Raw genomic sequence first — 20,900 nt, 5'->3', positions numbered from 1 at the left:
GCTTTGCAGAACACCTACACTCAGTTCGCAACAAACAACTGCACTTACCAGTCGCGAACCATTTCAACTGCCCCTCACATTCCTTAGATGACATATCCATCCTGGGCCTCCTACAGTCCCACAACAATGCCATCCGAAGGTTGCTTGGGAATCCTGCAGTCCAATGGTATCAATGTGGATTTCACAAGCTTCAAAATCTCCCCCCACTGCAACCCAAAACCAGCCCAGCTTGTCCCCACCTCCCTAACCTGTTCTTCCTCTCACCCATCCCTTCCTCTCACCTCAAGCTGCACCTCCATTTCCTACCTACTAACCTCATCTTGCCCCCTTGAACTGTCCATCCTCCCCAGACTGACCTATTCCCTCCTTACCTCCCCACCTATACTCACCTCGACAGGCTCCATCCCCGCCACTTTAACTTGTCTGACTCCTCTCCACCTATCTTCTCCTCTATCCATTTTCGATCCGCCTCCCCCTCTCTCCCTATTTATTTCAGAACCCTCTCCCCATCCCCCTTTTCTGATGAAGGGTCTAGGCCCGAAATGTCAGCTTTTGTGCTCCTAAGACGCTGCTTGGCCTGCTGGGTTCATCCAGCTCCACACTTTGTTATCTCGGATTCTCCAGCATCTGCAGTTCCCATTATCTCGGGTTAATGCAGATTTCACTACCAAAGGGGGTAGCTGAAGAATGCAAATGTAAGTAAACTTGGTGAAAAATAATCAGTGGAAATGATACCAGGATTAAAATCCGGCAAGTCCTCATTTGATTAAGCCCTATATCTGAGATTTCTAAAATAGATGGCTGTGGCAAAATGGATACAGTTGCATTGATTTTCTAGAATTCATAGAACATAGAACATTACAGCACAGTTACAGGCCCTTCGGCCCTCGATGTTGTGCCGACCTGTCATACCGACCTCAAGCCCATCTAACCTACACTATTCCACGTACGTTCATATGCTTATCCAATGACGACTTAAATGTACCTAAAGTTGGCGAATCTACTACTGTTGCAGGCAAAGCGTTCCATTCCCTTACTACTCTCTGAGTAAAGAAACTACCTCTGACATCTGTCCTATATCTTTCATCCCTCAATTTAAAGCTATGCCCTCTCGTGCTCGCCGTCACCATCCTAGGAAAAAGGCTCTCCCTATCCACCCTATCTAACCCTCTGATTATTTTATATGTTTCAATTAAGTCACCTCTCAATCTTCTTCTCTCTAACGAAAACAGCCTCAAGTCCCTCAGCCTTTCCTCGGAAGACCTTCCCTCCATACCAGGCAACATCCTAGTAAATCTCCTCTGCACTCTTTCCAAAGCTTCCACATCCTTCTTATAATGCGGTGACCAGAACTGTACGCAATACTCCAAGTGCGGCCGCACCAGAGTTTTGTACAGCTGCAGCATAGCCTCTTGGTTCCGGAACTTGATCCCTCTATTAATAAAAGCTAAAACACTGTATGCCTTCTTAACAGCCCTGTCAACCTGGTTGGCAACTTTCAAGGATCTGTGTACATGGACACCGAGATCTCTCTGCTCATCTACACTACTAAGAATCTTACCATTAGCCAAGTACTTTGCCTTCCAATGGAATTCCTTTGATTCCAGAATGGTTTGTGTGGATTGGATACTAATGTCATGCTACTTGTTAGTCAGGAGGGAGAGAGAAGACAGCGAGCTACAGAACAGTTAAACTGACACCAGTCATTCGTAAAATACTGAAATCTATTGCTGAGGAAGCAGTTAAGAGGAGACTTTGAAAATCACTTTGGAATTACAAGCTAACAGAGGAGTTAAGCAGGTCTGAGGAGCTGAATGGCCTCCTCCTGTCCCTATGCTGGAAATCTGAAATATAAGCAGTATCTACATTGTTGTACCTTGCAGTTGGACTCACTGCTGAGGGTTGCTCAGCCTGAAAATGTTCAGCTCCTAAATGCGTGGGTCATTTTTTTCAACTTAAGGAAACTTCATTGACCTGAATCATTTATTCCGTATATCTTTCCATGCACCTGTGGAACATTTCCGGCATTTCAACAATTAAAAAGTGTGATTCAGCTCCTTTAGGGGGATCCTGATCATCTCTGATTTTGGCAACAAAGAACCACCCACAATCAGATCCCTCCCACCTTTGACTCCAGTTCAGTGTTCCTACTCTGTGCTCCCCTATTCCTACCGGTCATGTTCACATTGAAGATCATCTCATCATCTGTGGAGCGGCAGATATAAAACCCAGTATCTTCCTTCAGGACATTCTTAATGATCAGACTGTGCACCCGCGACTCAGTCTTCATCTCGTACTTTTCTCCCTTGGTCACCTGCTCTTTGTGGCGATACCAGGTGACATTAGCTGGATCCTTGGAGACGATGGCTGCAAGCACAGCCTGTCCATTTTCATTGGCGTAAACTTCTTCTGGATGCTTCTCCTTGTTTGTAAACAATACCGGGGCCTCTGGTGGAGAGAACAGAAATAAAGTCCTCACCTTTACACCTTACACAGTGTGTGAATCCACATTACATTCCACTGCCACCTGATAAAAGCAGTGGCACTATGGTAATGCCATGCAGCTACCAATCTAAGACTCCAGGCCAATATTCTGGAGATGTGGGTTTACACTTCACCATGGCAGATGGTGCAGTTTGAAATGAAAAGAATATTTGGGATTAAAAACTTCCCTAATGAAAACATACACAGAGTAAAACTTTAGACAATAAAATGAGAGGCTGGATGAACACAGCAGGCCCAGCAGCGTCTCAGGAGCACAAAAGCTGACATTTCGGGCCTAGACCCTTCATCAGAGAGGGGGATGGGGTGAGGGTTCTGGAATAAATAGGGAGAGAGGGGGAGGCGGACCGAAGATGGAGAGAAAAGAAGATAGGTGGAGAGGAGAGTATAGGTGGGGAGGTAGGGAGGGGATAGGTCAGTCCAGGGAAGACGGACTGGTCAAGGAGGTGGGATGAGGTTAGTAGGTAGGAGATGGAGGTGCGGCTTGGGGTGGGAGGAAGGGATGGGAGAGAGGAAGAACAGGTTAGGGAGGCAGAGACAGGTTGGACCTGTTTTGGGATGCAGTGGGTGGAGGGGAAGAGCTGGGCTGGTTGTGTGGTGCAGTGGGGGGAGGGGACGAGACGAACTGGGCTGGTTTTGGGATGCGGTGGGGGAAGGGGAGATTTTGAAACTGGTGAAGTCCACATTGATACCATTGGGCTGTAGGGTTCCCAAGCGGAATATGAGTTGCTGTTCCTGCAACCTTCGGGTGGCAGCTGTTCCTGCAACCTTCGGGTGCCTAACCTGTTCTTCCTCTCACCCATCCCTTCCTCCCACCCCAAGCCGCACCTCCATCTCCTACCTACTAACCTCATCCCACCTCCTTGACCTGTCCGTCTTCCCTGGACTGACCTATCCCCTCCCTCCCTCCCCACCTGTACTCTCCTCTCCACCTATCTTCTTTTCTCTCCATCTTCGGTTCGCCTCCCTCTGTCTCCCTACTTATTCCAGAACCCTCACCCCATCCTCCTCTCTGATGAAGGGTCTAGGCCCGAAACGTCAGCTTTTGTGCTCCTGAGATGCTGCTTGGCCTGCTGTGTTCATCCAGCCTCACATTTTATTGTTTTGGATTCTCCAGCATCTGCAGTTCCCATTATCACGGAGTAAAACTTTAGGCCTGCTTTGCTATTCAATACGATCATAGCCGATTGTCCAACTGTTCCTACTTTCTCCCCACACTTCTTTTGGCCTGAGAAATATATCTGTCTGCTGAAATTATTCAATATTTTAGCCTCAACCACCTGTTGTGGCAGAGAATTTCACAGGTTGACCATTTCATGAGTGAAGAAATTTCTCCTCATCTCAGTCCTAAATAGCCTCCCAATATCCTTCGACTGTGACCCATAGTTCTGGACTCCCCAGTCATCAGGAACATCCTTCCTGTGTTTATCCTCTCTAATTCTGTTAGAATTTGATCAGTTTCTAATAGATGCCCCTCATGTTGACAAGAATATCATTAAAACCAATCTGGTTCAATTGTGTCCTTTAGGGAAAGAAATCTGCTGTCCTTATCCACACTGGCCTACATGTGATTCCAGACCCATAGCAACGTGACCAACTCTTAACTACTCTGTGAAGTGGCTGAGCAAGCTACTCAGTTCAACGGCAATTAGTCACAGGCAACAAGTGTTGGTCTTGCCAGCGATGCCCATACCCGGTGAAGGAACAAAACAAAACTACTTTATGAAATTTAAATTGGAAAATGATGCACTTAATGTATGCATACAAAATCCTACAACGAGCAATGGAGTGGCATCGAGCATTAACGGTTGAAGCTGTTGGCTTGCTTGTTGAGCTGGCTGGTTATCGTAGACATTTTGTCACCACGCCAGGCAACATCATCCGTGCCCTCTGACGAAGTGATGTTGTTCTCTGCTTGGTGTTTATATGATCTGGTCTGTTAAATTGGGTTATGTCATTTCTGGTTCTGTTCTGCATGGGTTTGTACATGGGGTCTAATTTCACATTTTGTTGATTGCATTACAGGTCGAAAACCAGGCCTCTCGGAATTCCTGTGCGTGTCTGTGGTTGGCTTGCGCTAAGATGGTCATGTTGTCCAAGTTAAATTGATGGTCTTCAAAGTCCGAGTGCACTGAAATGAGGGAAAGCTCGTTGTGTAGCCAAACACCAGAACTACGCAGGAAGGAGGAAGAGTACCTGCACAAAGTTTTTGCTAACAACAGATATACCAACAACTTTATCTGCAGCTGTGTACTAGACAGCCAATGCCAAGAGGACATAGTACGCCCTAATATAATGGCCACACTACCTTATATCAAGAACATATCAGAACTGACAAGATTCCTGTGACCACTAGGAATGATGGTAGCAAACAAGCCACACTACAAAACTCACAAGGACCAAAGACCCCATACCCATGACATGCAGAACCAACGTAGTTTACAAATACTTTGCAATGACTACAACAAGCATTACATTGGTCAGACCTTAAGGAAACTAGCCAACAGGATGCACGGACGCCAGCTAGCAGCAAATCAGCACGACAAACTTGCCCTCATTTCAGTGCACTTGGACAACGAAGGCCATCTGTTTAACTGGGACAACATGACCATCTTAGCTCAAGCGAACCACAGACTGCACGGGAATTTCTACTGGCCTGGTTTTCAAACTTAATGCAATCAACAAAAAGTGGAATTAGACCCCAAATAAAAACCCATGTAGAACAGAACTGGAAATGACACAACCCAACTTAACAGCAACAAAAACAGAGGTTGCTGGAACCTCAGCAGGTCTCGAAACATCTGTGAAGAAAAAAATCAGAGTTAATGTTTCAGGTCCGATGACCCTTCCTCAGTACTGATGCAAGCTGGAAAAATGTCAGTTTATATGCAGAAAATAGGCAGGGAGATGGAGTACAGAGTAAACAATAGGATAGCGCCTGACGAGGGAAGATAGACAAAGGAGTTGATAATGATCTGGCTAGAAGGGTGAGTAATTGTTAACGGGAGATAACAAGGTGTGGAGCTGGATGAACACAGCAGGCCAAGCAGCATCTTAGGAGTAGGGAAGCTGACATTTCGGGTCTAGACCCTTCATCAGAAAAATATTTTTTTTTGATGAAGGGTCCAGGCCCGAAATGTCAGCTTTCCTACTCCTAAGATGGTGCTTTACCTGCTGTGTTCATCCAGCTCCACACCTTGTTATCTCTGATTCTCCAGGATCTGTAGTCCCTATTATCTCTGATAATTGTTAATGGGGACAGTTAGTGACTAACAACAGGTAGTGTGTAATAGCAGGCTATGTATGATAACAAGGCCTGATATGTGGGGTAAGGGGCTAGGACATGGAAGAGTTTAAGCCCTAAAATTATTGATATTGAGTCCAGAGGGTCCCCAAGCGGAAAATGAGGTGTTGTTCGTCCAGCTTGCATTGAGCTTTGCCAGAACACTGCAGCAAGCCAGAGACAGATATTGACCAGGGAACAGGGTGGCGTGTTAAAGTGGCAGGTAATATTTAGCAAAGGGTATTTTTTACATAGATGTTCTGTGAAGCGGTGACCTGGTCTACACTTCATTTCCCCAATGTAGGGGAGACTACATTGTGAGCAGCAAATGAGGTAGACTAGATACTGGGAACGGCAGGTGAAGTGCTGCTTTGGGCCCTTGGATACTGGGAAGGGAGGGGGTAAATGGGCAGGTGTTGTACATTCACCGGTTGCATGGGAAGGTGCCATGGGGGCGTTGGGGGCAAAGGAAGAGTGGATCTGAGTGTCCCAGTTGGGAACAGTCTCTACAGAAGGCGGACAAGGAGCGGGAGGGGAGTATGTGTCTAGTGGTAGCAGCTCTCTGAAGATGGCGGAAATGGCGTCTGATGATCTTCTGGATGTGGATGCTGGTGGGATGGTAAGTAAGCATTTGGTGAACACTATCACTTTTGTGGGAGAGAACAGAAAGGATGAGGGCAGAAGTGAGACAGATGGGTCAGACCCAGTTAAGGGCCCTGTCAAAAACAGTGCTGGGGAATCCTCAGTTGAGGAAGAAGGTGGACATTTCAGAGGCTCCCTTGTTGAAGCTGGCCTCACATTTGATGGGGGTGGATGAACTGAGAGAATGAGATGGAGTCTTTACAGGAAGCAGGGTGTGAGGATGTATAGTCCAGGTAAGTGGGGGAGTCAGTTGGTTTATAGTGGATATTAGTGACCAGTCTGTCCCCAGAAATGGAAACAGAGATGTTGAGGAATGGAAAGGGGGGGGTGGGGTCAGAGATAGACCATGTGAAAGTGAGGGCCGGGTGGAAATTGAAAGAGAACTTAATGAACTTTTCCAATTCCAGACACGAGAGGGAAGCAGCAATGATATCAGTGATATATCGGAGAAAGAGCTGTGGGCGGGGGCCAGAATAGGACTGAAACAAGGAATGTTCCACGTACCCCACAAAGAGACAAGCATAACTGGGGCCCTTGCGGGTTCCCATGGCCACCGCTGTTATGACAGGAGTTAAAAGAGAAGTTGTTGAGGGTGAGGACGAGCTCAACCAAGCAGAGTGGATGGTGTTGGGTAGGGGAGGTTCAGGTCTTTATTCCAGGAAGAAGTGGAGAGCCCTAAGACCCGCCTGGTGGGGAATGGATGCATAAAGAGATTGAACGTCTATGGTAAAGAGGAGGCCGGAACCAGCAAACTGGATGTTTTGAAACCGGGGAAAACTTTAGAGGAATCACGGATGTACGTGGGCAGGGATTGGACCGGGGAGAGAAGATTGAGTCAAGGTAGGATGAGATGAGTTCTGTGTGGCAGGAGCGGGCTGAAACAATGGGTCTGCCTGGATAATCCTGTTTGTGGATATGTGGAGCTGGGAGACTATCGGCTTGGAAACAGTGGGGGAGGAGTCACCAGATGAAATTATCAGTTACAGTAGTAGCCTAATACATCCTATTGGGATCGTGGTCTAGGGGAAGATAGGAGGAGATATCTGAGAGCCGGCACTCAGCCTCTGCAATGTAGAGGTCAATATGTCAGACTACAGCAGCACCAACCTGATCGACAGGCTTAATAACAAAGTCAGGATTAGATCTAAGTGCATGAAGTGCAGTCAGTTCAGAGGCAGATAGGTTGGATCTGGTGAGGGGGTACAGAGAAATTGAGGCGACTAATATCATGCTGACAGTTCCCAATGAACAAATCGAGAGCAGATAAATGGCCAGAGGGAGAGGTCCAAGCAGAGGGACAGTGTTGGAACTGATCGAAGGGGTCTGTGGGATGGGGAGAGGACTCTTGTCCAAAGAAATGCACACGGAGGCGAAGACAGGGGAAGAAAATTTCAACTTCACGTCATGCCTGAAATCCATTAAGGTGGGGATGCAGAGGAGTAAAGTGGACGCCTTTGCTGAGTATAGAACATTCAGCATCGGTGAGCAAAAGGTTAGGAGGGAAGGTGAACACTCCCGCAAAATCAGATACTATAGATGAGAAAAAAAATAAGCAATTGCTGGAAAAACTCAGCAGGTCTAGCAGCATCAATGGAGAAAAGCAGAGTTAACATTTCCAGACAAGTGACCCTTCTTCAGAACAATGGATGAGAAACTGCATTTGGGTGGCTGAAAAACTTGAGATTTCTTCATGCTGAAATACATTCCAGGGGAGGACAAAGAAAACACTCCAAAGGCAATCTGAAATCCTTCTCGAAGCAAGGCAGCACTAACATTAATGAGTGGGTTGGGAGAGGGGGTGGTGCTTGTTACAAATCGTTCAAAAATGGCTGGCAACTTGTCCATCAACCTTCATCAGGCTTTGTACCCGAATGTCTTAACAAAGAGGCGAAGTGACAGCAGAGAAAGATTTAGTCGGGCGGCACGGTGGCTCAGTGGTTAGCACTGCAGCCTCACAGTGCCAGGGACCCGGGTTCGATTGCCACCTCAGGTCACTGTCTGTGCGGAATTTGCACATTCTCCTTGTGTCTGCGTGGGTTTCCTCCGGGTGCTCCGGTTTCCTCCCACAGTCCAAAGATGTGCAGGTTAGGTGGATTGGCCATGCTAAATTGCCCATAGTGTTCAGGGGTGTGTGGGTTATAGGGGGTTGGGTCTGGGTGGGATGTTTCAAGGGGCGGTGTGGACTTGTTGGGCCAAAGGGCCTGTTTCCACACTGTAGGGAATCTAATCTAGTCAAACAGTTGTGCATCCCCTCACCCTATTCTATCCAAGTCTGTCAAAAACAGCCACCCAACCACTCCAATCCCCTTTTCCACCAATTAGCCTATTGCCACGCATGCCTTGGCACCTCAAGTACACATCTAAATACAGTTTTTTCATTCACGGGATAAGACCAGCATTTATTGTCGAGAAGGCAGTTGAGGGTCTTGGCCTGACCAGGTAAGGATAGCAGTTTCCTTCTCTAAAGGACATTGACTGGAATTTGCCAACATTCAACAGTGGATTCATGGTCATCATTAGACTCTTAATTCCAGATATTTATTGAATTCAAATTCCACCATCTGCCTGGCTGCCCAGAACATTATCTGGGTCTCTGGATTAACAGTTCTGCAAATACAGCACCAGGCCATTGACTCCCTGCAAAACTTTCTGTCTCTAGCGCCCTTACAGGCTGACAGTTCCAGATTTCTACCATCCGCTGGGTGAAAAGGGTTTTTCTAAGATTCTTTTAAACCTCCTGCCCCTTACCTCAAATCCATGGCCCCTGGTCATTGATCTCTCCACCAAGGTTTTTTCCTGTCTACCCTATTTAGGCCCCTTATAATTTTATACCTCTCAATCATGTCTCTTATCAATCTGCTCTGCACCAAGGAAAACACCCCCAAGTCTGTCCAAACTACTCATAACAAACTCTCCAGCTCTGACCACATTCTAGTAAATTGTCTCTGCAACTTTTCCAGAGGTATCACATCCCTCCGATAATGTGGATTCCAGACTGTGCTTTGGCTTAACCAACATTTGATACAGTCCTAGCATAACCTCCCCATTTTTAAACACTATGTCTCCACTGATCAAGGCAAGTAAGATTAATACTTGACTAATAAAAGCAATTTTAGGCAATTAAAGGAAGCAAATCCTGCCATCCGTATTCCACTGCCCCGAGAGACGTTCTGACTCATATGCCCAGAGACCTGGGGTTTAGGAATTGGTCATTTGGCTCACAAGAAATCTCTCAGCAGATACTCACACAGTTTGAACAGACACCATTTTCAAACTGAGGGATAGCTGATGATGACAAGATTAGTTGTGCTCAATCTACACTCGTCCCACATTCCCTCTGGGTGAAAAATGGTTTTCCTCAAATCCCCTCTAAACTGCTTTCACTTTTAATTATATCCCATTGTTACTAACTCTTTGGCTAAGGGGAACAGCTTCTTCGTATTCATCCTGTCCACGCTCCTTAATCTTGCACACTTCTGTCAGGGCGAGTCAAACTACAGAAGGGAGACGGAAGGCTTGGTGGTATGGTGCAATGAGAACAACCTCTCTGTCAACGTTGGCAAAACTAAAGAACTGATCCGTGACTTCAGATTGAATGGAGAAGAACACACCCTTATTTACATCAACGAAACTGAGGTTTAGAGGGTGGAGAGTGTCAAGTTCCTCAGGGTGACAATAACCAACCACCTGTCTTGGACTTCTCTTATGGATGGTCAAGAAGGCACAATAACGCCTTTTCTTCCTCAGGTGGCTCAGGAAATTTGAGATGTCCCTAGGGACACTCACCCACTTCTACAGGTGCACTATTGAAATCATACTGTCCGGGTGCATAGCAGACTCGTATGGCAACTGCTCTGGCCAGGACTGTAAGAAACTACAGGAGGTTACATGCACAGCCCAAACCATCATGGAAGCCAAACTTCCAACCATGGGCTCCATTTAACAGCTTGTTGCCATGTAAAGGCTGCCAACATCAAAGACCCAGCACTCCCTGATAATGATCTCATAAAAGTCTTCCATTGGGGAGGAGATACAGAAGCCTGAACGCATGCATGAGCGGGTTCAGGAACAGCATATTCCCAGCCACTATTAGACTGATGAATGGACTCTCTAGCCTCAAATAGTGCTGATCTTGCTGATGTTGACCTCGCCTAGGTGTGATGTAACCTGTACGCCTCTATTTAGGTTTTTGTAAACAACCTTTGATGTGTACATCCTTGTCTACTGTGATCTGCCTCATAAGCGAAGCATTTCAATCTAGTATTCCAGTATATGTGACAATGGATCATTCAATCCCTCAACCTTTCCTGCTCCAAAGAAAACAATCTGAACTTATCCAGTCTCTATTAATTTTTAAACTGCTCCATCATAAGCAACATTCTGGTGAATCTCCTCTGCACGCCTCCAGTACATTCACATCCTTTCTACAGTGTGGTGACCAGAACTGCACACAGTACTCCAGCTGTGGACTAGCCAAAGTTCTGCAGCTCTTACATAACCATCCTCCTCTTATAACCTATGTCGCGACTAGTAAATGCAAGTGTCCCATATACCTTCTTAATTACCCTAGTAACCTGTCCTACCACATTCACAGATCTGTGAACATGCACCTCAAGCTCCCTCCAGTCCTCCGTGTCCTGAGTGGGATCAATTCAGCTGCAGTTCATCAGCATTTGAAATCTCTTCTACTTTTATGTTTTATGAAAAGCCTGCAAGAGTATGTTTTTCTCTAAAACTGTAAAGTCCATGTATAACTCTTTCTCATCCTTTCAGTGGATGAATAGGTTAAAAAGGTTCTGTGAAATCATAGAATATTACTGTACAGAGGGAGGCCATTTGACTCATTATACCTGTTTCAGCTCTTTGGAATACCTAACCAATTAGTCCCATTCATTTCTGCTCTTTGCCCATAGCCGTGCAATTGCTTTGATTTTACAAACATTTGTCCAGTTTGTTTGTTGTATTTATTGCACAGTTAAGTGTGTCAGTTTACCTTTAACAGACATGCTCATGATGTTACCACTGTATGTGATAATATGTGACCTGAGATTACAAACTTCATATTGACTCCATCTTACCCCAAATTCACTGGAAGCATGGCAGTCTATTGGAAGAAGGCTGCTCTGTTATAAACAAAGAGCATAACAGGAGCCCAAACACTTGCATGTCTGTGAATGTATAATAGTTATAATAGTTGGTTGGGGAGGAAATGGCCTAGTGGTATTATTGCTGGACTATTAATCCAGAGACCTGGATAACGTTCTGGGGACCCAGGTGTGAATCCTGCCACGGCAGGAAATTTGAATTCAATAAAAATATCTGGAATTAAGAATCTAATGATAACCATAAATCCATTGTTGATTGTTGGGAAAACCCATCTGGTTTACTAATGTTTTTTAGGGAAGGAAACTGCCATCCTTACCTGGTCTGGCCTACATGTGACTTCAGATCCACAGCAATGTGGTTGACTCCTAACTGCCCTCTGGGTAATTAGGGATAGGCAATAAATGCTACCTGGTCAGTGATGCTCTCATCCCATGAATAAATAAATAAATAAATATCTGATTAAGTCACTGGACTTGAAACACTCACTTTTGCTTTCTTCCCACAGATGCTGACAGACCTTTTGAATTTCTCCATCAATATCTGTTTTTGTTTCTGACGTTCAGCATCTGGAGTTGTTTTATATCATTGTAATAAATATCTGTCAGGTTATTTAATACCACAATACCATGTCCGGTTTCTCATGTTACAAGAGATAACATAACTCATGTCACATCAAATAAAATACCGACTGGAGGCAAAATCATACCACCAGCCTAGCAGGTGTACTGCACGGTGAGATTGAGAGAGTCCTATCCTGTTGTCTCTATCTTTCTCTCTTGAGCTCTGTCTCTTTTTCTCTATCTGTTTCTGTCTCTGACACAGACCACAGCATTGAATTTTGCAGGGTGGGGGAAGGTGAGGAGGCGATGGTGAATGCTTCTATCTAAACCAGAGCACCTGTTGTTATGGATCAGAATAGCAGTGATCCAACCCCTCGATGACCCTGTCTAAATTGGTCTGTGTGCATTAGGTTACGCTGTTACTGGTTACTACAGAAATAGTTCCAGTGTTGGGCCGTCAGATTTCCCAAGATAGTTAATAGGCCCCAGGTGATGAACTCCTGGGGACCCAGGCCATTTTAGAGACACAGTAGACACCTTGTGTCCCATTAATGATAATGGTCTAATAACTAATTGCTCGCTAGGAATTGATTAATGCTGTAGGTTAGTACATTTGAAACAGTCAAATATATGATAAGTTATAAAGCCAACATTACAGGAAGTTCTACACCTGCCCCTACACCTCCCCCCTCACCCACATCCCAGGCCCCAAGAAGACCTTCCACAGCAAGCAGATGTTCACCTGCACATCTGCTAATACGGAATACTGTATCCGCTGTTCTTGATGTGGCCTCCTTTACATCAGGGAAACCAAGCGGAGGCCTGGGGACCGCTTTGTGGAACACCTATGCTTGATTTGCAACAAACAACTGCAGCTCCCAGTCACGACCATTTCAACACACCTTCCCACTCCTCAGACAATACGTCCCAGCGAGTTTTGAGAAGATTTGTAGCTCAGGTTGAGGTTCTGGATGTGAGTTTGCTCGCTGAGCTGGAAGGTTAGTTTTCAAACATTTCGTCACCATTCTAGGTAACATCATCAGTGAGACTCCAACAAAGCGCTGGTGTTATGTCCTGCTTTCTATTTATCTGGTAAGGTTTCCTTGGGTTGGTGATGTCATTTCCTGCATTGGTGATGTATCTCCCACCTACTAGCCTCTTCCCGCCTCCTTGGCCTATCTGTTCTCCCAGGACTGATCTATCCCCTCCCTAACTCCCCATGTACACTCACCTTTACTGGTTCCATCCCCGCCTCTTTGACCTGTCTGTCTCCTCTCCACCTATCTTCTCCTTTATCCATTTTCTATCCGCTCCCCCACCACCATTTATTTCAGAACCCCCTTCCCCTCCCCCATTTCTGAAGAAGAGTCTAGGCCTGAAACATCAATCTTCCTGCTCCTCTGATGCTGCTTGGCCTGCTGTGCTCTACACCTTGTTATTACAGCAAAGCAATTCAATTCTGTGTGTGCAGCTTGCTAACTAACAGTGTGCAGACTAACTACCAGGCAGAATCACAATAATGAATACACTCAGCACATTAAGGCTATAGTGGCACAGCCCTAGAGGATGTGTCATTAAGTATATTCAAGGCTGAGACAGACAGATATTTAGCCAGCAAGAGATATGGGATAAAGCAGGCAAGTGTAGTGGAGGATCAGATCAGCCATCTCATTGAATACCGTAGCAGAGCTGATCGGCCAAATGACCTGCTTTGGCTCCTAATCTTATGGGTTTTTTTTTTAACAAGCCTCTTGAACAAGTTCAACATCACCTCCTTGCTGTTGTACTCTCTAATTAATAAAGGTGAGAACACTATGATTTACTTACTGCTCTCTCTACGTTTCCTGGCATCTTCAATTGTACACCCCTCTAGAAATTGTACCCCCTATTTAATATTGTTTCTTAAAGGCAAGATACACATGTCATTCCTTGTTCAGTTAGAAGGTGGGCCAAGAGATTTATTCAGTGAGAAGAGGCCAAGCCTGAAGTACATTCTATTGCAGCAATGCGCTGCTTCACTTCCAGTTCAGTTGTTCACCAGGCGTCAGAACTCAGTCCAGACTAATGATAAGTGGGAAAGACCACAATTACCCTAAATGTACAGCTCCCTGGATGAAGTCTACACTTCAGGCACCTTTTGAGAGCTCTAAGCCTCCATGATTGGCTATTCATAATTGTGTGGCTCTGCCTGAGAGGTATTCATTTCTCACAGGATGAAGCTGAATAGACCCATGGATTTAAAGACAAAGTAGATGCTGAAATCCGAAGTAGACAAACATGAAGCTGGAAGAACACAGCAAGCCAATCAGCCTCTGCTGTATTCTTTCAGCCTCTGGTTTGACCACCAGACACTTGGGTTTGATGGTTTTACAAAGGGACTTGACAAACATCCTTTTGTGGTTGCGGACTTAGAGAAAAAGTGATCTGTTTGATTCGCACAGGGAAATTTACAAGATTGAAACATTAAAGGTAAAAAAGAAGCAGTCATTTGACACCCTGACCTTCTCCACCATTCCACAGCATCATGGCTGATCATTGATACCATTTCTCAAATATGAAATTAAATTTTATTCATTCATGGGATGAATGTGCCACTGCCTAGGCCAGCATTTATTGCCTGTCCCTAAATACCCAGTGGGCAATTAAGAGTGATGACTGAGATTTGCTGTGAGTCATAACATTGCTATATCCAAACCAGATAAGGATGTCAATTTCCTTTTCGTAAGGACATTGGTGAACTGGATGGGTTTATCCAACAATCAGCAATGGTTTCGAGGTCATCATTAGAACCTTAATTGCAGAATTTTATTAAATTCAAATTCTACCATCTGCCATGGCCAGATCTGAACTGAGGTCCACAGAAGATTACCTGGATTTCTGGAGTAATAGTTTAGCAATTATACCATTAGGTTATCACCATCCTGTCCAATATCCTTTGACCTGTTAGCCACAAGAGCTATATTTACTTCCTTCTTAAAAACACAAAATGTTTTGGTCTCAACTTTCTTTAACAATGGTTTCCACAGGCTCACAACTCTCAAAGTGAATGAATCTATCGAATGTCAAGATTGTATTGTTAGAGTGTCAGTAATGAGGGAGTGCTGCATTGTCTGATGGTCAATGTTGACAGGGCACCTCACTGTCAGACAGTCAGTAATGAGACAGTGCTACTGTGTCAGAGGGTCAGTACTAAGACAGTGCTGTTCTATCGGAGGGTCAATACGGATAGAGTGCTGCACTATCAGAAGGTTATTACTGAGGTACTGCCGCACTGTCAGAAGTATCAAGGGAATGCTGCACTATCAGAGGATTAGTACGGAGGGAGTGTGGCACTGTCAAAGGGTCAAAACTGAGGGAGTACTGCACTCATACAGTGTTGCACTGGCTAAGGGAGCACTGATGGTGCACCATGCTGTCAGAGATCAGTAATGAGGGAGACAGCAGCACTGTCAAATGGTCTGTACTGAGGGAGTGCCATACTGTTGGAGGTCAGTATTGAGGAAGTGTTGCACTGTCAGAGGTCAGAATTAAGGGAATGCTACACTATCGGAGAGTCATTACTGAGGGAGCACTGCACTGTCAGGTGGCCAGTAATTAGTGAGTACAGTGGAATGATGCCACAAACGTGACACGATATGGGGAAAGTAGTTTAGTCTTTCCTATTACCTTCTTTTTGTATCAGAGATAATGGGAACTGCAGATGATGGAGAATTCCAAGATAATAAAATGTGAGGCTGGATGAACACAGCAGGCCAAGCAGCATCTCAGGAGCACAAAAGCTGACATTTCGGGCCTAGACCCTTCATCAGAGAGGGGGATGGGGAGAGGGAACTGGAATAAATAGGGAGAGAGGGGGAGGCGGACCGAAGATGGAGAGTAAAGAAGATAGGTGGAGAGAGTATAGGTGGGGAGGTAGGGAGGGGATAGGTCAGTCCAGGGAAGACGGACAGGTCAAGGAGGTGGGATGAGGTTAGTAGGTAGATGGGGGTGCGGCTTGGGGTGGGAGGAAGGGATGGGTGAGAGGAAGAACCGGTTAGGGAGGCAGAGACAGGTTGGACTGGTTTTGGGACGCAGTGGGTGGGGGGGGAAGAGCTGGGCTGGTTGTGTGGTGCAGTCGGGGGAGGGGACGAACTAGGCTGGTTTAGGGATGCAGTAGGGGAAGGGGAGATTTTGAAACTGGTGAAGTCCACATTGATACCATATGGCTGCAGGGTTCCCAGGCGGAATATGAGTTGCTGTTCCTGCAACCTTCGGGTGGCATCACTGTGGCACTGCAGGAGGCCCATGATGGACATGTCATCTGGAGAATGGGAGGGGGAGTGGAAATGGTCTGCGACTGGGAGGTGCAGTTGTTTGTTGCGAACTGAGCGGAGGTGCCTCTTGCTCTCCAGAGGAGCTCGAACAGTTCATCCACTTCACCAACACCTTCCACCCCAACCTTCAGTTCACCTGGGCCATTTCCAGCACATCCCTCACCTTCCTGGACCTCTTAGTCTCCATCTCAGGCAACCAGCTTATAACTGATGTCCATTTCAAGCCCACCGACTCCCACAGCTACCTACAATACACCTCCTCCCACGCACCCTCCTGCAAAAATTCCATCCCCTATTCCCAATTCCTCCGCCTCCGCCGCATCTGCTCCCACGATAAGACATTCCACTCCCGCACATCCCAGATGTCCAAGTTCTTTAAGGACCGCAACTTTCCCCCCACAGTGATCGAGAACGCCCTTGACCGCGTCTCCCGTATTTCCCACAACACATCCCTCACACCCCGCCCCCGCCACAACCGCCCCAAGAGGATCCCCCTCGTTCTCACACACCACCCTACCAACCTCCGGATACAACGCATCATCCTCCGACACTTCCGCCATTTACAATCCGACCCCACCACCCAAGACATTTTTCCATCCCCTCTCCTGTCTGCTTTCCGGAGAGACCACTCTCTCTGTGACTCCCTTGTTCGCTCCACACTGCCCTCCAACCCCACCACACCCGGCACCTTCCCCTGCAACCGCAGGAAATGCTACACTTGTCCCCACACCTCCTCCTTCACCCCCATCCCAGGCCCCAAGATGACATTCCACATTAAGCAGAGGTTCACCTGCACATCTGCCAATGTGGTATACTGCATCCACTGTACCCGGTGCGGCTTCGTCTACATTGGGGAAACCAAGCGGAGGCTTGGGGACCGCTTTGCAGAACACCTCCGCTCAGTTCGCAACAAACAACTGCACCTCCCAGTCGCAAACCATTTCCACTCCCCCTCCCATTCTCCAGATGACATTTCCATCATGGGCCTCCTGCACTGCCACAATGATGCCACCCGAAGATTGCAGGAACAGCAACTCATATTCCGCCTGGGAACCCTGCAGCCACATGGTATCAATGTGGACTTCACCAGTTTCAAAATCTCCCCTTCCCCTACTGCATCCCTAAACCAGCCTAGTTCGTCCCCTCCCCCGACTGCACCACACAACCAGCCCAGCTCTTCCCCCCAACCCACTGCATCCCAAAACCAGTCCAACCTGTCTCTGACTCCCTAACCGGTTCTTCCTCTCACCCATCCCTTCCTCCCACCCCAAGCCGCACCCCCAGCTACCTACTAACCTCATCCCACCTCCTTGACCTGTCCGTCTTCCCTGGACTGACCTATCCCCTCCCTACCTCCCCACCTATACTCTCTCCAACTATCTTCTTTACTCTCCATCTTCGGTCCGCCTCCCCCTCTTTCCCTATTTATTCCAGTTCCCTCTCCCCATCCCCCTCTCTGATGAACGGTCTAGGCCCGAAACGTCAGCTTTTGTGCTCCTGAGATGCTGCTTGGCCTGCTGTGTTCATCCAGCCTCACATTTTATTACCTTCTTTTTGTAATTAGGTCTCTAGCCTTTATTTAATCCCTATTCTTAAAACTAAATTGTGAAGTACACAATTGAAAGGAATAACAGTAAATGCGAAAGTGAGGTTTCTTCAAGCGTTGGGCTGGATGAACGCAGCAGGCCAAGCAGCATCTTGGCCTGCTGTGTTCATCCAGCCCCACACTTTGATATCTTGGATTCTCCAGCATCTGCAGTTCCCATTATCTCTTTCTTCAAGTGTTATGAGCTGTAATATTACAGTAATTAATCAATCAATTAAAGGAGAATACTGATGGCAGGACGGGTTGTGTGTTGCTGTTGGAGCTGCTGGATACTAATAATGGAAAGGCAAAATTAACCACTCTTTAGTTGAATAAATGCATGCTTTAGAACAAAATAATGAATACAGGTTAATGGGTACAACGTAATAGCCATTAGGAAGAAATGGTTACAAGGAGATCAAAGCTGGGAACTAAATATTCAGCAGTTTGTAGCTCTTTAAAAAGGACAGGCAGGAAGAACAGCGTGGTTGCATAGCATTGCTAATACGAGACAGAACAGGTATGATCGGAAGAAGTGATCTTGAATCAGATTATCTAGAATCCATAGGCTGATGGTAAGAAATAAAAGGGGAGAAGTCACTGGTGGGAGTAGTGTATAGGTTCCCTAACAGAATAAATGAAGGGACAATGAGGATGTGTAATTAAGGCAGTAGATTAATCAACAGGTGACTTTAATCTTCAGGTAGATCGGGAAGTCCAATTGGCCGAGGTAGCCATGAGGAAGAATTCACAGAGTGTATTCTGGACAGTTTTCGAGAACAATACGCTGTTGATTTAACCAGAGGTTGGGCTATTTTGGATCTGGAGATCTGTAATAAGCAGATTTAAGAAATGATTTCAGAGTAAACGATCTCTCTCCTTGAAAACAGTGACCATACCAAGCTGTAATTTAGCATTCAGTGTGAGAGAGAGAAAAACATGTCAGAAACAACTGTGCTAAACTTAATTAGAATAATTATGGAGTCAGAGAGATATACAGCAGAGAAACTGGCCCTTTGGTCCAATTTGTCCAAGCCAACCAGATATCCTAAATAAATCTAGTCATATGTGTCAGCATTTGGCCCATATCCCTCTAAATCCTTCCTATTCATATAGCTATCCAGATGCCTTTTAAATGTTGTAATTGTACCATCACCTACCACTTCCTCTGGTAGCCCATTCCATAAAATGCACTACCCTCTGAGAAAAAGCTGCACCTTAGATCCCTTTTAAGTCTTTCTCATCTCACCTTAAATCTATTGCCCTCTAGTTTTGGACTCCACCGCCCCAAAAAACCTTGCCTATTTAGCCTATCCAAGCTCCTCATGATTTTATAAACCTCTAAGGTCACCGCTCAGCCCCTGACGCTCCAGGGGAAAAACTGCCCTAGTCTACTCAATCTCTCTCTATAGCTTAAACCCTCCAACCCTGACAACATCCTTCTAAGTCTCTTCTGAACCTTTTAAATTTCACAACATCATTCCTGTAGCAGGGAGACCAGAATTGCACGCAGTTTTCCAAAAGTGCCGAACCAATGTCCTTTTCAGCCGCAACATGACATCCCAACTCTTATACTCAATGCACTGACCGAAAAAGGCAAGCATACCAAATGACTTCTTCACTAACCTATCCACCTGCAACTCCACTTTCTAGGAACTATGAACCTGCAGTCCATAAGACCATCAGACATAGGAGTGGAAGTAAGGTCATGCGGCCCATCAAGTCCACTACGCCATTTAAATCATGGCTGATGGGCATTTCAACTCCACTTCCCTGCACTCTCCCTGTAGCCCTTGATTCCTTCTGAGATCAAGAATCTATCGATTTCTGCCTTGAAGGCTTCTAATGTCCCGGCCTCCACTGTACTCTACGGCAATGAATTCCACAAGCCCACCACTCTCTGGCTGAAGACACGTCTCCTCATTTCCGTTTTAAATATACCTCCTCTAATTTTAAGGCTGTGCCCACAGGTCCTAGTCTCCCCGCCTAACGGAAACAACTTCCCAGCGTCCACCCTTTCTAAGCCATATATTATCTTGTAAGTTTCTATTAGATCTCCCCTCAACCTTCTAAGCTCTCATGAATACAATCCCAGGATCCTTAGCCGTTCATCGTACGTTAAACCTACTATTCCAGGGATCATCCGTGTGAATCTCTGCTGGACATGCTCCAGGGCCAGTATGATCTTCCTGAGGTGTGGGGCCCAAAATTGGACACAGTCCAAGGTCTCTTTGTTCATCAATACTCCGCAGAACCTTACCATTAGGTATAAGTCCTGCCCTGATTTACTTTTGCAAAATGCAGTACTTCACATTTATCTAAATTAAACTCCGTTTGCCAGTCCACAGCCCATTGGCTCATCTGATCAAGATCCCGTTTTACTCCGAGGTAACCTTCTTCACTGTCCACACATACCTACAATTTTGGCGTCATCTGCAAACTAACTAAACATACCTCCTATGTTCACATCCAACTCATTTATCTTAATGATGAAAAGCAGTGGACCCAGCACGGATTCTTGTGGCAGACTGCTAGTCACAGGCCTCCAGTCTGAAAAGTAGCCCTTCACCACCACCTAACTTTGAGCCAGTTCTGTATTCAAGTAGCTAGTTTTGCCTCTATTCTGTGTTACCTAATCTTACTAACCAGTCTATCATGAGGGACCTTATCAAATGCCTTACTGAAGTCCATAAATATCACAAACAAAATAGGAGTTGCTGGAAAAGCTCAGCACGTCTGGCAGCATCTGTAAAGAAAAATCGAAGTCAACGCTTCGGGTCCGGTGACCCTTTCTCAGTTCTGGAAGATAAAATAGATGGAAGACACCAGCATCTGCAGTTCTTGCTATATCTAGATAACCATAGGCCAGATAGCTTAATGTTTGCTATTTTATTGGAAAAATGTTAGTG

At 46.0% G+C, this 20,900-nt stretch overlaps 1 protein-coding gene across 8 annotated transcripts in view; it reads right to left on the bottom strand.

Annotated features, from left to right (window-relative positions):
• Positions 1–20,900, bottom strand: part of obsl1a (obscurin like cytoskeletal adaptor 1a) — a 195,474-nt gene that overhangs the window by 59,642 nt on the left and 114,932 nt on the right. For all 8 annotated transcript variants that reach the window (XM_059647569.1, XM_059647568.1, XM_059647573.1 and 5 more), the window contains one exon: positions 2,173–2,448. In XM_059647569.1, coding sequence (XP_059503552.1) covers positions 2,173–2,448 — 276 coding nt within the window. The remainder of the gene's footprint in view (positions 1–2,172; positions 2,449–20,900) is intronic.

Source organism: Stegostoma tigrinum, chromosome 7, assembly GCF_030684315.1.
Source record: "Stegostoma tigrinum isolate sSteTig4 chromosome 7, sSteTig4.hap1, whole genome shotgun sequence".
NCBI classification, from domain to species: domain Eukaryota; kingdom Metazoa; phylum Chordata; class Chondrichthyes; order Orectolobiformes; family Stegostomatidae; genus Stegostoma; species Stegostoma tigrinum.
Note: the sequence above shows the minus strand (reverse complement) of the source record. Positions and strands in the feature narration are given on the sequence as shown.